The sequence below is a fragment of the Juglans microcarpa x Juglans regia genome, chromosome 3S (genome assembly GCF_004785595.1).
Source record: "Juglans microcarpa x Juglans regia isolate MS1-56 chromosome 3S, Jm3101_v1.0, whole genome shotgun sequence".
NCBI lineage: Eukaryota > Viridiplantae > Streptophyta > Magnoliopsida > Fagales > Juglandaceae > Juglans > Juglans microcarpa x Juglans regia.
Genome location: NC_054599.1, coordinates 3,337,133 through 3,350,959, shown reverse-complemented (window position 1 = coordinate 3,350,959; position 13,827 = coordinate 3,337,133). Strand labels below are relative to the sequence as shown.

The 13,827-nt window shown below is 35.6% G+C and overlaps 1 protein-coding gene across 2 annotated transcripts; it reads right to left on the bottom strand.

Annotated features, from left to right (window-relative positions):
* Nucleotides 1-2,783: 2,783 nt before the first annotated feature.
* Nucleotides 2,784-13,792, bottom strand: LOC121257697 (ERAD-associated E3 ubiquitin-protein ligase HRD1B-like). Of its 2 annotated transcripts, none has more exons than XM_041158858.1 (8): nt 13,639-13,792; nt 12,386-12,930; nt 10,853-11,029; nt 9,405-9,554; nt 9,119-9,324; nt 8,315-8,471; nt 3,702-3,993; nt 2,784-3,373 (listed from the first exon to the last, which is right to left on the bottom strand). In XM_041158858.1, the coding sequence occupies exons 2-8, from the start codon at nt 12,916-12,918 to the stop codon at nt 3,212-3,214; spliced, it is 1,677 nt and encodes a 558-aa protein (XP_041014792.1). In that variant the 5' UTR covers nt 12,919-12,930; nt 13,639-13,792; the 3' UTR covers nt 2,784-3,211. The 2 variants fall into 2 exon arrangements, with proteins under 2 accessions (XP_041014792.1, XP_041014793.1); XM_041158859.1 differs by lacking the exon at nt 13,639-13,792 and adding an exon at nt 13,177-13,291.
* Between the last annotated feature and the right edge of the window lie 35 nt (nt 13,793-13,827).

The window sequence follows — 13,827 nt, the reverse complement described above, 5'->3', positions numbered from 1 at the left end:
GCTATTAATTTTAAAACGCAAATGAAGGTTGAAAACGCATATATGAAATAAAAAATCCCACTGGCCGTTTGGATACCTAGACAAGACTTGCCATCCAACCCACATGAGATTGTTTGTATCTCATATGAGTATCCAAACTGGAATTAAGGTTTGTTTGGAAATAGATCTAATTCTAAAATTTTTATCTTATATCATCTCATCTCCTTCTCAGACATAATTTAAATATAAATATTTTCAAACTAATCATTACTTTTTTTTAAACTAATCATTACAATTTTTTCAAATTTTCAAATAAAAAAATAAAACACAATTCAACTTTTTCAAAATTTCAAACAAAAATAATATTATAAAACAATATTCTAACAATATTTTACTTTTATATACTTTTTATTCAACTTTTTCTCTTTCATTTCTCAAAACTCAAAAATACCACTCAAACTATTTTATTACTATTCACAAATTATCTTATGACCATTCACAAAATTCTAATATAATCACACTCTCTAAACGAGCCCGAACTGAATTATTATTATTATTTATTATTATTAGAATTTTATTATTTTTAGACCAGTTGTATTATTTTTATTTTGGGTTCTATGATATTAGTTTCTGAAAAATTATACTATTCATCTTTACACCACACACTTATTTTAATTTTTTATCTTTTGATTTTTTTTCTTTTAGCAAATATGTGGTGTAGGGACGACGAGTAGAATATAATTCAATTAGTTTAGTCGGAATAAAATTAAAAATAAAACATGTGTGGTATGGATGTAGGAGGCTTTGTATCAATCTTTTCAAGCTGAGTTTAACATCTAAACACCCAACTTTCAAATCACTAAACCCATCTCAACTCAAAACCTCTTTACATATGAGACCCATAATATTTTTCAACTCAATACCTCTTTACATGCGGAACGTACAACATTTTTCAACTTTCCATAAATACATATAAACTCATAGTAACATCCAAACACATCTAAATTTATCTTAAGTTAGCTTCACAAAACTCACTCTACAATCTCAATTTATTACTATTCATAAAGAACTCAACTCATCTCAACATTCAAACGGGACCTTAGGCTATGTTTGAGTAGTGGGGTGATCTCAAATAATATGTGAATAGTAATGAAAAAATAGTAAAAAAGTAATGATAGAATATTGAATAGTAGTGAATAATAATAAAAAATAATAAAAATTAGGTAAAAATAATGATAAAATATTAAATAACACTCTATTACCTAAGCACAATCTTAATTTTTTCTTCTCTTTCTCTTTTTTTTTTTTTCCCCAGGGCTTGCTTCTTATTCTATTTTCATTTATTTTATTTATTTGGTTGTCCTACATCAATTATTCTCTACACCATAGGATCTAATTGAGCATGCATTGACGGGGAGACTGTTGGTGTCAAACAGACCGCACCAAATGGTATTTTCTGTTGACCATTATTGATAAGATTGATTTTCTTAGTATGATTCTCCAAACTGATATAACTTGATGTAATTCGTCAGATTGTAAAATAACTTTTATTATAAAACAGACCTAACCGATCAAATAAAGTCACGTTAGTTTGTAAGATTATTTTTATATAGTCTTTTTGTAGCTATAATACTTATTTTCATTTTCATTTTCCTTTTTCCATTTTACAACCATACAAATAGAAAGACTTTTATACTCTATCTTTACTCTACCATCAAATGGAGAATAAGATACAAACCCCGTCCATAACTTAAGGGCTCGTTTGGATAGTGAGATGAGTTGAGATGATTTATGAATAGTAGTGAGATTATTAGGTCTCGTTTGTTTTTACAACTCCTCACAACTTATCTTATTTAATCATTACAATTTTTCTAAATTTTTATACAAAATAAAATAAACAATTCAAATTTTTTAAAATTCAAAACAAAAATACTATTAAAAAAATATATTATAACAATATTTTATTCAACTTTTAACTTTAATCTCAACTTATCTCATATGCGAAAATAAATGAAGCCTAGTTAAAATTAGATGAGATGAGATGTGGAGAAATATGAGATGAAATGAAATGAGATGAGATGGTCTCACCTATGTATCCAAACGGGCGATGTTGTTTAAATCTGAGTTGCAAATTTCAACTTTCTCAATATCCAAACAAGGATTTAAATCCGAGTGGAAAGAATGAAAAAGGAAAAATTAAAAAATGTATTTTATTCTAATGGCATGCAGCTCAGATTCGATCCAGTTTCATCGAACGTAATCCCTCTAACCGAGGGTCAAATGACTGATAATATGAAAGGATCAAGGAATAAGCAGGTATTTGTTGTTTATTTCTCGCCTTCGTAGATGCATTATTTTTCGGATTTATTCCCTAACTAAATAGAAGCAATGATTTATCGACTAAGCAAAATCTGAACTTGTTTCAGAAGACAAGGCTGGTTTAAATTAGAAATGAGAGAAAATGATTTTAAATAAAAAATAAAAGTTTATAAAAATATTATTATAATATTATTTTTTAATATTATTATCATTTTAAAATTTTAAAAATTAAATTGAGATTTAAATTGAATTATTTATTATATTTTATATAAAAATTAGAGAAAATTATAATGATAAAATAAAATAAAAAAATTTTTCGAATTCAAACAGACCTAATAGAGGCTCCACCACAAAAATCCACAAAATCATCAAAACATTTCCACCCAGAGAGATCACTGTTCCTCCAAATCTATCACATCAATTTTTTTCTAATCAATCTATCACATCAATTAGGGTAACTAAAAATAACAATATACAAGATAGACATTAGAAAGTAGCATTATTATTTACTAAGATCCGAGTATGGACAAAACTACTTGCTTGCGGTTTGTACCAGACGCACATAAGAAAGCAATGTCTTATCCGAGTTCCTACAAGAACAAGATACATGCATTTGTCCGCACTAGTAACCAGGCACAATTTTCACATCAGAAGCCCAAAAAATATTTGACACATGTTAGACATATGTAAGGAACGCTCTTTTGATATTTCATGATCTAAAAATCAATAAACTCAAAAAAAAAAAAAAAAAAAAAAAAGAAAAGAAAAAAGAAAGAAACAAAGTAGGGGGGGACCTCCTACATCGACATTAACATCAACCGCTCTTACAGAAGCAACTCTGGAACGTATCTTCGATTTTTCCTGTATCAACATTCTGCAGTCTACTTGCGTTACATCTATAAGTATCTGAAGGTTATGTATCAGCCTCTTCAATCTCCCCGTGACGACCACAGTCTGAGACAGATGATGTTGTTGCAACATTCTTTCCTTTGTTATCTGATGTTGTTGTTGAACCAATGTCCGTGTTTTCCTTAGCTTTTGGTTTCTGCAGAAGTTGGAGCTGATTTTGCATTACCTGCACGAGAAGGGGCGGTATAACCACAGCATTACAACAGAATCAAGTGCTTTCATTTTATCTTGAAAGTGAAAAAATATGAATTAAAGGTTCAAGAAAACCAATCTATAACTAAATTTGAGGGCGGTCATGTATCGCAACTAGTTGGAGGAAAGTAGAAGGCTGGCGCCCAAGTTTATCAGGGTTTTGATGAGATATGCATGTCACGCCTGCTGATATATGCATATTTGGGCACTTCCTCAAACTTTAATGCACGATATCAACCAACATATATTTACATCCCATGTATAAACCATTAAGGATAATTGCATCACACTTTCGATTTTACCACAATCTGATGTCTAAGAAATTGTTTCTGAGCTTCCAACTGCGAGTCTGGTATATTTATATTGCCGCCAGAACTCTCTACATAAGTCACATTGGTTCCAGGTGCCTGAAAAGGAACAAAGATACAGTGTGGATATTGAGGAGAGGATGACTTTGCAGGTCCGCCAGAGGTTGTGAACTGTGGTTCTTGTTCTCCAATGGAAGCTTCTTCTCCACTGGATTCCCTGGCAGCAGAGTTGGCAGAATCAGCTGAAGTTCTTTGAACCTGAGGAAGTACAGCATATCCAGGGGACCTGCAAAAAAGTGTACACATTTTTGTTAAAGACTCAACCAACCAATTGGACTGGTGGAACAGTTGGTCCTAAAAATCAATTTTAAATCAAATCAACTAAGCCCTAATCCCAAGTAAATTGGTGTTGGCTCTATGGATCCCTTTTTAACTAACCAGGATAACCATCATCCACAGAATCTTTTTTCCAGCATTCTGTCCTATCTAAAGATCATAATCTGCACCACTTCCTTTAAAATCTGAACCGGTCAAACAGTAAAGAGAAGAAAAGGGGGATCAACCTAGAACATCTCAAAATCTGGAACAACCTCTGAATCCTAGGCTTGCTTCAAGCCTTTCATATACATATATATGAACCCACCTGTGAGTAGCCCAAGTGGTAAGGGTGAACTTGTGTGCATGAGCCCCATGCCGCAGGTTCGATTCCCCTTGGGATCAAACTGCGATTTAAGTGGGAGGACATGACGGTGGGTTGCTGTGCTACTCTACCTGGGGGTTTAGGTTCCATGGTTGAGTCCTAAGGGCTCTGCTGTGGGGTAGTTTTCCCGTCATAAAAAAAAATATATATATTTTTATAAGTAAATATAATATATATATATTAATATATATATTCAGATTTCCATATTACTCTGTTTTGCAACCCAGAAGAGGCCAACTAAGCCAAACAGTGGTTGAAGTGACTGGACTGACCCACTCCAAAACTTTATTTATTTTTTATTGGTAAACAAAATTTTATTGATCAAAAGTGAGACAAAGAATGCCCAAGTATACGGGACATATACATGAGCAAGTTTAAGTCTAGCTTAGGAATACAAGGACATCATGAAAAGACCTGCCCTGAAAATCAATTACAAATGACCAATGGAGTGAAGTATTGAAAAACAAAGTTCTAAACTCTTCCGTTGATCTCTCTTGATCTTCAAAGCATCTTGCGTTCCGCTCCCTCCAAATGCACCACCATAGACAAATAGGTAACATCTTCCATATGGATGCAATTTCAGAGTTGCCCCTAATACCTCTCCAAGTAATTTCAGAGTTGCCCCTAATACCTCTCCAAGAGGCTAAAAAATCACGTACATTTTCCGGCATCACCCATGCTAACCCCACCCGTGCTAAGACTTCGGTCCTAAGGACATGGCAATCTCGCAATGTAGTAAGAGATGGTCAACGGACTCACCGCTCTTCTTATACATGTAACACCAATTCATAGCTATAATGCCGCGCTTCCTTAAGGTTATCTATGGTAAGAATCTTTCCCCAAGAGGCTGTCCAAACAAAAAAAACTGTCTTTAGAGGTGCCTTTGTCTTCCAAATGCTCTTCCATGGGAACGGGACTGAGTTGTGCACATTTAAGGATTGATAGAAAGAACGGGCCGTAAAAACTCCCTTCTTAGAGGGACGCCAATATAACTTGTCTTCGCCTTCCCCCGACACCCGAGTGGAGCACACAAGGTCAAAAAAGGCCGAAATGTCATCCATCTCCCAGTCTTGCGCGTCTCTATTGAAAGTGAGGTTCCATTGGGAGGAGCCATTGGAAAAGCTAACTAGATCTGCAATAGATGCTTCTTTCCTTCTTGCTAAGCCGTAAACTCGTGGATAAACATCCTTGAGTGCCCGATCACCACGCCATAAGTCATACCAAAATTTTACCTTAACACCATTGCCGACTTTGAAGCAAGTATGTGCTACATAGATGTCCCATCCTCTTCTAATATGTTTCCAAAGCCCTACTCCATGGGGTCCACTCACCTCATTAGAACACCCCCCTCCCCATGATTCCCCATGTTTCAAGGCAATGACGGTTCGCCACAAGGCCTCCCGTTCATGGGGATATCTCCATAACCATTTGCCAAGCAAGACTTGATTGAAGGATCTCAAATTACATATACCCAATCCTCCTTCCTTGATGGGGGAGCAAATTGTGGCCCATTTCTCCAAGTGAAATTTAAACTCTTCCTTGATCCCTCCTCACAAGAAATCAACGTTGAATTTTCTCCATGCGATGAGCCACCTTAGCGGGAAGAGGGAATAGTGAAAGGAAATAAGTTGGTAGGTTGGAAAGAGTGCTTTTTATGAGAGTTAAACGGCCCCCTTTGGATAAGTACATCCTCTTCCAACCAGTTAGTTTCATTTCCATTTTTTCTATTACATCATCCCAATAGATTTCGATTTGAACGCCGCCCCCAGCGGAAGACCGAGATATTTCATAGGCAACTGAGATATCTTGCACTCCAAGATGGACGCAAGATATCTCAGTTGCCTATGAAATAGTGCACTATATGAAATAGTCCTCTTCCAAAACTTTATGTATATACTATATGAATAATAGTGCACTATTTCTTAAACTATCCTAAAATAGGAGAATTTAAAGGCATAATTAACAAATAAGTTATAGTTGTCATATTTGTCCTTTAAGGCTTCGTTTGTTTTCAGAAAACTTCTCAATTCATCTAATTATTACAATTTTCCAAATTTCCATACAAAATAAAATAAAGAATTCAACTTTTTCGAATCCCAAAATAAAAATAATATTAAAAAAAATTCTAACAATATTTTATTTAACTTTTTAATTTTAATCTCAACCCATCTCATCTCATCTCATATGCGAAAACAAACGAGGCCTAAGAGTTCAAGCATCTAATGTTCAAAATTGCATGATCCAGATTAAAAGCATACTCCTGTTCCCACCCACATACCCCAGGCCCTTACAGTACACAAACCATGCCAACTACAGCTGGGCTCCGACTCCGATGGAGTTGGAAAGCCCAACTCCAAACTTCGACTCCGACTTTTGGGAAGGAGGGAGTAGGGGTGATAAACGGTCCTGTCGGACCGAATGGAACGAGACTAAGACCGGTCGGTCTCAGTCCACGTTTTAGAGGATCGAAAAGTTTTGGTCCAGTCCACGGTCCAGGATTTTTCGGAACCGGACTGGACTGGATTGAATGAAAAAAAAAATTAAATATATATTATTTATATAATAATTGTACAATTAACAATATAAAATTGTAAATATGTTATTAACACTTATTAATATTCTATGAATTAACTAATATATAATATCAATTAGTTAATTATATAGTAATTATATAAATTAATAATGTAATTTTTATCTAATTTATTATCATTGACCATATAAAATATTTTTTTATTAAGTTTGTTATATAATCCACATTAATATGTCACTTAGTTTAATTTAGTATTTTAAATAATTTTTTTTATTAATTGATTTAAAAAAAGAAAAAAAAATCGGCCAGACTGAATGGACTGACCGGACCGGACCAATAGCTACTGGTCCGGTCCGGTCCGGCAATGGAGGGGGACCGGACCGACCGATTTGCACCCCTAGGAGGGAGGGAGGGAGGGAGGGATGGCTTAGTTGGCCGCTGCCGTTAGACCAGTGGCATCGTCAACGCAGCTAAAGCCACCATGATGATATGGAGCCTCGAGAAGGAGGAGTGTGTCATCCTTGAAAGATGACTTGATAAAAGCAGAAAGAAAATGGGAGGGAACTTGGTGTCGGAGGAGTTGAGATGGACAAGACGAAGATTCAGAATTACCCTCTAACAAACTTATAAACCGCCATGGTTGAAGAGAAGCTCGAATACTGAGAAACCTGGTCTCAAAAACTGATTAATATATATATATGTGTGTGTGTGGACTGTATCCGAATCAAATAAATCAATCAGTCAAAAAGGAAAAGTTAAGTCGTCGATGAAAAAGAACGAGCGGTTGGATTGGTACCTCGGAGCTAACACTCACGGGGCTATAAAACTAGACATGTACACTCACCCTAGAACCAAAAATTAAAAAAAAAAAAAATAAAGGAGGAAAAAGGCGAAAACGACGGTGATTTGAACCCAAAGCAGTGAAAGCACGTAAAAAAAAAACTTGATAAAGTTGGTTCAGAAGAAAGACAACTGGTTCAGATAAGAAGCAACCTCATAAAAAGGAATTAACAAATTCGATAAAGTTGGTTCAGACAGATTTACATACACGGAAAAACAAGCTAATAAAAATATAGACTTTTCTTTCTTTGTTTGGAGAAGCAAATGGTAAAGTTTAAGGCAGCGGGAGGGGGAGAGACAGTGAACAAATAGCAGAGATCGCAACAGAGATTTGCTCTGAAAAATACAATCGGAGTCGGAGTTTGGAGCTGACATCGGCTCCAACTTTGACTCCGACTCCAATCAATTTTTTCGGAGCAACTCCGACTCTGACTCCACCAGAGTTAGAACCAGCGGAGGTTTTGCCCAGCCCTAATGCCAACAGACAAATTGAACCAAATTAAGAAAAAGAAAAAATTGTAGCACAAAGGTGCATACCATACTAGCGTATTTGCAGAAGGATAAACATAAGATTTCTCATATATTGAGGCAGCTGCAGCAGCAGCTTGGAGTCTTGCTTGATGCTGGCTCAAATTATCACCTGCCACACCACTACCAATAGAACCCTGAGCAGACGTACTTCCTGTGCCTGTCCCTGTTCCCAGTTAAAATAGATTGTCAATGTCTTTTTAAGATATCAAGCCAGCTTTCACTGAATGAGGGAAAAACTGTCTAGTGAAAAACTCTTTTTTATTTTTGATAGTAGAAGTATATTACAATAAAGAAGTCCATCATTTCAAAAGTCCAAACAACTGTCGCAATCAAAACAAAGGACGATATCACTGAAGCTAGAATATTCACACTTGTGACTTATTATAACATAACCACATGAGAATCTGAAAGTATATCGTACAGAACAATGATTCTATCACAACAAATTCACAGAAACAGCATTCATGCCAGAGTGATACAAGTACCACATCTCATTTCTGCAGATCAACACCTAGACTAGTTTTTTTTAGTCAAGTTTGAGTGCAAAGAGAAGATCTGAACATTGAATAATTGTAAGTAAAGGAAGGACAGAGGCCTTCCGGTTGGTTTCTTTTTTTTTTGGTCTCTCTTTGGTTAAGAAGGTATCGCTCATCGACAATTTCCAACGATTCCACAAGGTCAAAATGGGCAGGAAAGGGAATGACTTGTTCATAATACGACACGGAAAGAAATACACAATTCACAGTTTTCATGCAGCAATTTGTCAAAATCATTTCACCACAATCACATTAGTAGTAGTTATGTACCTACCTTGCTGATTAACATCTGACCGTGACCCATGCCCTGCAGCTGTATTTGTTCCATCTTCGGGTGGTACAACTGGGGCTCTGCAAGTAGGACAAGTATGCTGTCGCTCTAACCATGACCGGAGGCAATGCACATGAAATAGATGTCCACAAATTAGTTTCTTGGCCGTCGTCATCTCTTCACGACAAATGATGCATGTTACATCACTTCTGCATGCCCATCAGGAAAAATTTAAAATACCAGTGTCCAAGTATCACAAACATAAACACTACGGAAATATAAAACTCACGCATTGAGTTCTTCTGGTGTTGCATCTGGAAATCGATCGTTCATGTTTGAAGTGATCTTTCGATAACGAATGAAATCAACAGCACGAATCCTGAAATTTCTAAACGTCTCATAGAGATCTCGTATTAAGTGCAAAGGCACACCATAGTTCCTATGGACACCAAATCAAAGTCAGTCACATATATGATATAGCCCATGATATATAAATGTAATTAAGGTTAAAATAAACAAGAGGCAATATTCAACAATATCAACAAATCAGGACAAAACAAAACTAACTAAAATTTAGGTCAACCGTAAAAATTATAATGAAAAAGATCGACGTTATCATCTAAACAAGAATCACATGAAAAGAACCTAGCAATGGAGTGGATAACAATGGAAATAAAAATGAAACATATAACAGGCATGGATATTTTGGACTTTTGCCATGTTGACACACTTACCAGGTACAAATGCATAAACCTGCCATAGCCTAATAGCGATTGAACGTTTGGAAAATGTATTGGACCACTATGTTTGAGTTTAAGTTGTCAATGGAGCAAAGAAGTAATTCTTCTAAGTAAACAAAAGGGAGCATATCCTGTTATTTATAACAACCTTAACCATGGAAATTAAAACCAAGCTGCCATCCACTACCTTAGGTTTTATTCTCTTGCACAAAAATCAACATTCCAACATACGTCTGAAATTGATTCTAAAATAGTCAACACAACAGCCATGGCAACTTTTACCATTAGGGCAAGATAACGTACAAGGTCCCTTGTCACATCTAAGAGATCCCAGCCTAACCGAGTTCAAATTAAGCTCAAGCATACTAATCTCACAATATTGGAATTTGAGTTAAGGCTGACATTCACCCACTTTAGATAATCTCCCACTCCTAGGGATTACTACAAGAACGGGTATAGAATATATGCTTATAACAGAAAGAAGGAGACACTATTGATCAGGATACAGTGAAAACACATCATTATTGCTCAGTATGTAAAGTTGCAGATGTAGCAACATTTTCTTCATTTATACATAAGCATAACCATACATGGTAAAATCCTAATTAAATTTACATGTTATCCCTGTGCAACCATGTAGTGATATGTTACAATAGTCCCAAGTGGATGTATGTGCCTTTGAGTATGGTCCGATAGAATAAAATGTGTAATCTCTGTGCAACCATGTAGTGATATGTTACAATAGTCCCGAGTGGATGTATGTGCCTTTGAGTATGGTCCGATAGAATAAAATGTGTAATCTCTGTGCAACCATGTAGTGATATGGTACAATAGTCCCGAGTGGATGTATGTAACTTTGAGTATGGTCCGATAGAATAAAAGGTGTGTGTGTCTGCACACACAATTAATCTAGGAACACTTATGTGCATGTACAAGACAATGTGTAAATTTTAAGTGCGGGTGAGTAGATAAATAAATGGGTAAGTAAATCACTTACATGAAAATCACAAGGAAGTAGCACAAGTACATAGACAGGTGAAGCAAGTCTCGGATAATTTCCAAGTAAAATGTGTAGACAGGCTTCCTTTCCCACTGTCCCTCCATAAGCATGTCAATAACATAGAATACGTATTTTACAAATGTTGAAACTGTTGTTGTCGCCAGTATCATGTACCTGTGGTACAAGTAACAGGCATCGATGATATATGAGCAAATGAACTGCAATTGGATATACTAATAGCTCATGTGGTAACAGAAAATTTTAATATGCACATGATACACATTTTTTGTTTTTTTTGATAAGTAAACACTTGTCTTTTAGGTTAACCAAAAGATGCAGATGATACACATAATGGATGGAAAAATATAGGTTAAAAGACTTCACATAGTGGAAGGCCCATAGAAATTAGTCCAATACGTAAGGTTCACATCTGGAAGGAGAGAGTAATGTCGAGCAATCACATCAAAATGGCAATTTGCATCAATAAAGTTACTAATTTAACTGATAATCTTGAATCAATTTGACCACAAAGTAGAAGGCATGGAGCAATTATATCGATATGGCAATTTGACAATTTTGCAACAATGAACTGATCCTTACCACCTTCTTCGTTATTAAATAAAAAGGAGTTTCTCTTCAACACTTTTTAGGGTTGTCCGAGCATTGGTTGATTGCAACTTATGCACTAAGAGTTCAACAAGTACCCATTTGGAGTATTTCTCAAATTTTTTTAAATGGAACACAAGTAGTAAAAAACCATATTTTGATTGTTGCTAAAATAGGCTATATAAACCTTGATACCTTGTAGCAAAAACCCTTGATATCTTGTAGAAAAAATCCTTGATACCTGGTAAAAGCTTTTTTGCGCCAACATTGAATGAGCATTGAGATTTCTCTTCGTACATGTTAAGCAAACCATGTTCTAGAACATGGGCTTAGCTGTGGTTTCTTGAGTCTGCCTCCTATATTTTTGCCAATATTGGTCATCCTTCTTTTGTCAGATTGATCTTTCTAAGTTATCCCTGGTTTTGAATTCAGATTCTATTGGATCCCCTGAATCTGATGATAAATCGAAATGGTTCATCTCTCTTCAGCTTTAGAGTTTCTTCATCTGCTTTATTTTTTTACTTTCCTTCTGGGATTATAACTCGTTATAATTGAAAACCTCTACTAGTTCTTTTCATAGGTACCTCTACTAGTTATGTTATATCCTGCACCAACCATCTTATGTGAAGAGGCCATACTACTTCTAAGCCTTTGGTAAAAAGTTTAAGCATAACCAGAACTTACATTTACATATTTCCTCATCTGCAGCAGTTCGTTCCATTAAAGCATGCACATTTCCAGTTCCAATTGACATAAATGGGCATTACATTTGAAATGATGGCCAGATAAAAAGGCTTTACCAATCTTGATTAGCAAAAAAAGGCTTCACTAATCATGAGAGTGCAATGCAACGCAAGGCTTTACTAAGCATAAATCAATGGAACTGAAAAGAATAAAAAAGAAGCATAAAGACAGATAACTTACTCAAATGAAAAGAAGACTGAAACTGACGCCTTCTTTTCCTTCATCAAAAACTTTATATTATTGTATAAGAAGAGACTATCCAGAAGAAGGAGGAACCCCATAAAAGAAACAATCCGAATATGAGATATGATGGGTACTGACGGAGTAGTCTCAATGTACTCAACCCTCTTCTGAACTAACCAATGCAAGGCCTTGATTAGCAATAGAGCCGTGACCATAGCAAGAAATGTAACAGAAAAGTCCTGCCGGAAAATAGTGATCGCAAATAGGATTTCCATGACCTCCCTCCATGACTGCTCATTTAGCCTCTCAATCTCTGCTTCTCGGAGTGAACCTAGGAACACTTGTTTCGTCAACTGCCACATGATACACATAATGACCAGGCCCATGTTGAGAAGGAGCACCAAGCTGATCTTCGAGGTTGACAAATAAACCATGGCCGGATAAAATTGGCCTCTACTGTTAAATGCATGGTATATAACTGCTAGAGTCGCAATTAAACTAAGCCCAGCATAAGAATGCAGCTTCATCATTTTCCTCTGACACTGTTCAACCATATCATTTGATTAATAACATAACCAATATACAAAAGCAAATAAAATACTCTGAAATGTTACACAAAACTATATTTCCTTGGTGTGATTTCAAACGTGTCATTCAAGGTAATAGAGATGATTTGTGAAGCAAACAAAAAAAACCCTGAAACGAGGAAAAAATCTCAAATAATCAGCAATTCCAAAGACGTATATGCAAATTGAGCAGGGGTGGGGGTCAGGAAAATCATTTTAAACCTAATGGCGTCACCAGGAGAGATTCAAATCATGCATCAAAATTAGATCACGCTCTGTTTGGTAGATGAGAAAGTACAGGAAAATTGAGCGAGGCGAAATAATGCTAATGAAAATAACACTTGAGACTTGGAACATCCAAAATAGAAACAATTTCAAAGCTCATACATTTTTTTTTAAAGTAATTTCAAAGCTCATACATAATAGTTCGAAATCAATTAAAATCCCATGGCATCAACACAAAGCAGAAAACCCCCAAAACTTTCTAGTATTTGGTTGTTACCTTTCTTTCAGTTTTTCAATAACCACACGCATCCACAAAACCCTAAATCGAGTTCTAACTCGGGAATTTTCAGAGAACTCGAGCCCCACACAAGAAAAGCACATATCAAATCCAATATATTTAGAAATTAAACGACCAGATTATAACAACAAAATAAACGAAAATTTAATATATTGAGTTACCTAAAGAAAGCACCGTTCTCTCCAGATTGGGACGAAGATCTCGCATCGACTTATTTATTCGATTCAATTGAAACAGAGAAGGGACCTTAGCGTGACGTATATTTAGCCAACTAGAAACTGCCACGTGACGTATATTTAGCCAACTAAAGCGCAATGCTAGGCTGTCGGCCGGCCAGCAATATCTAGCAA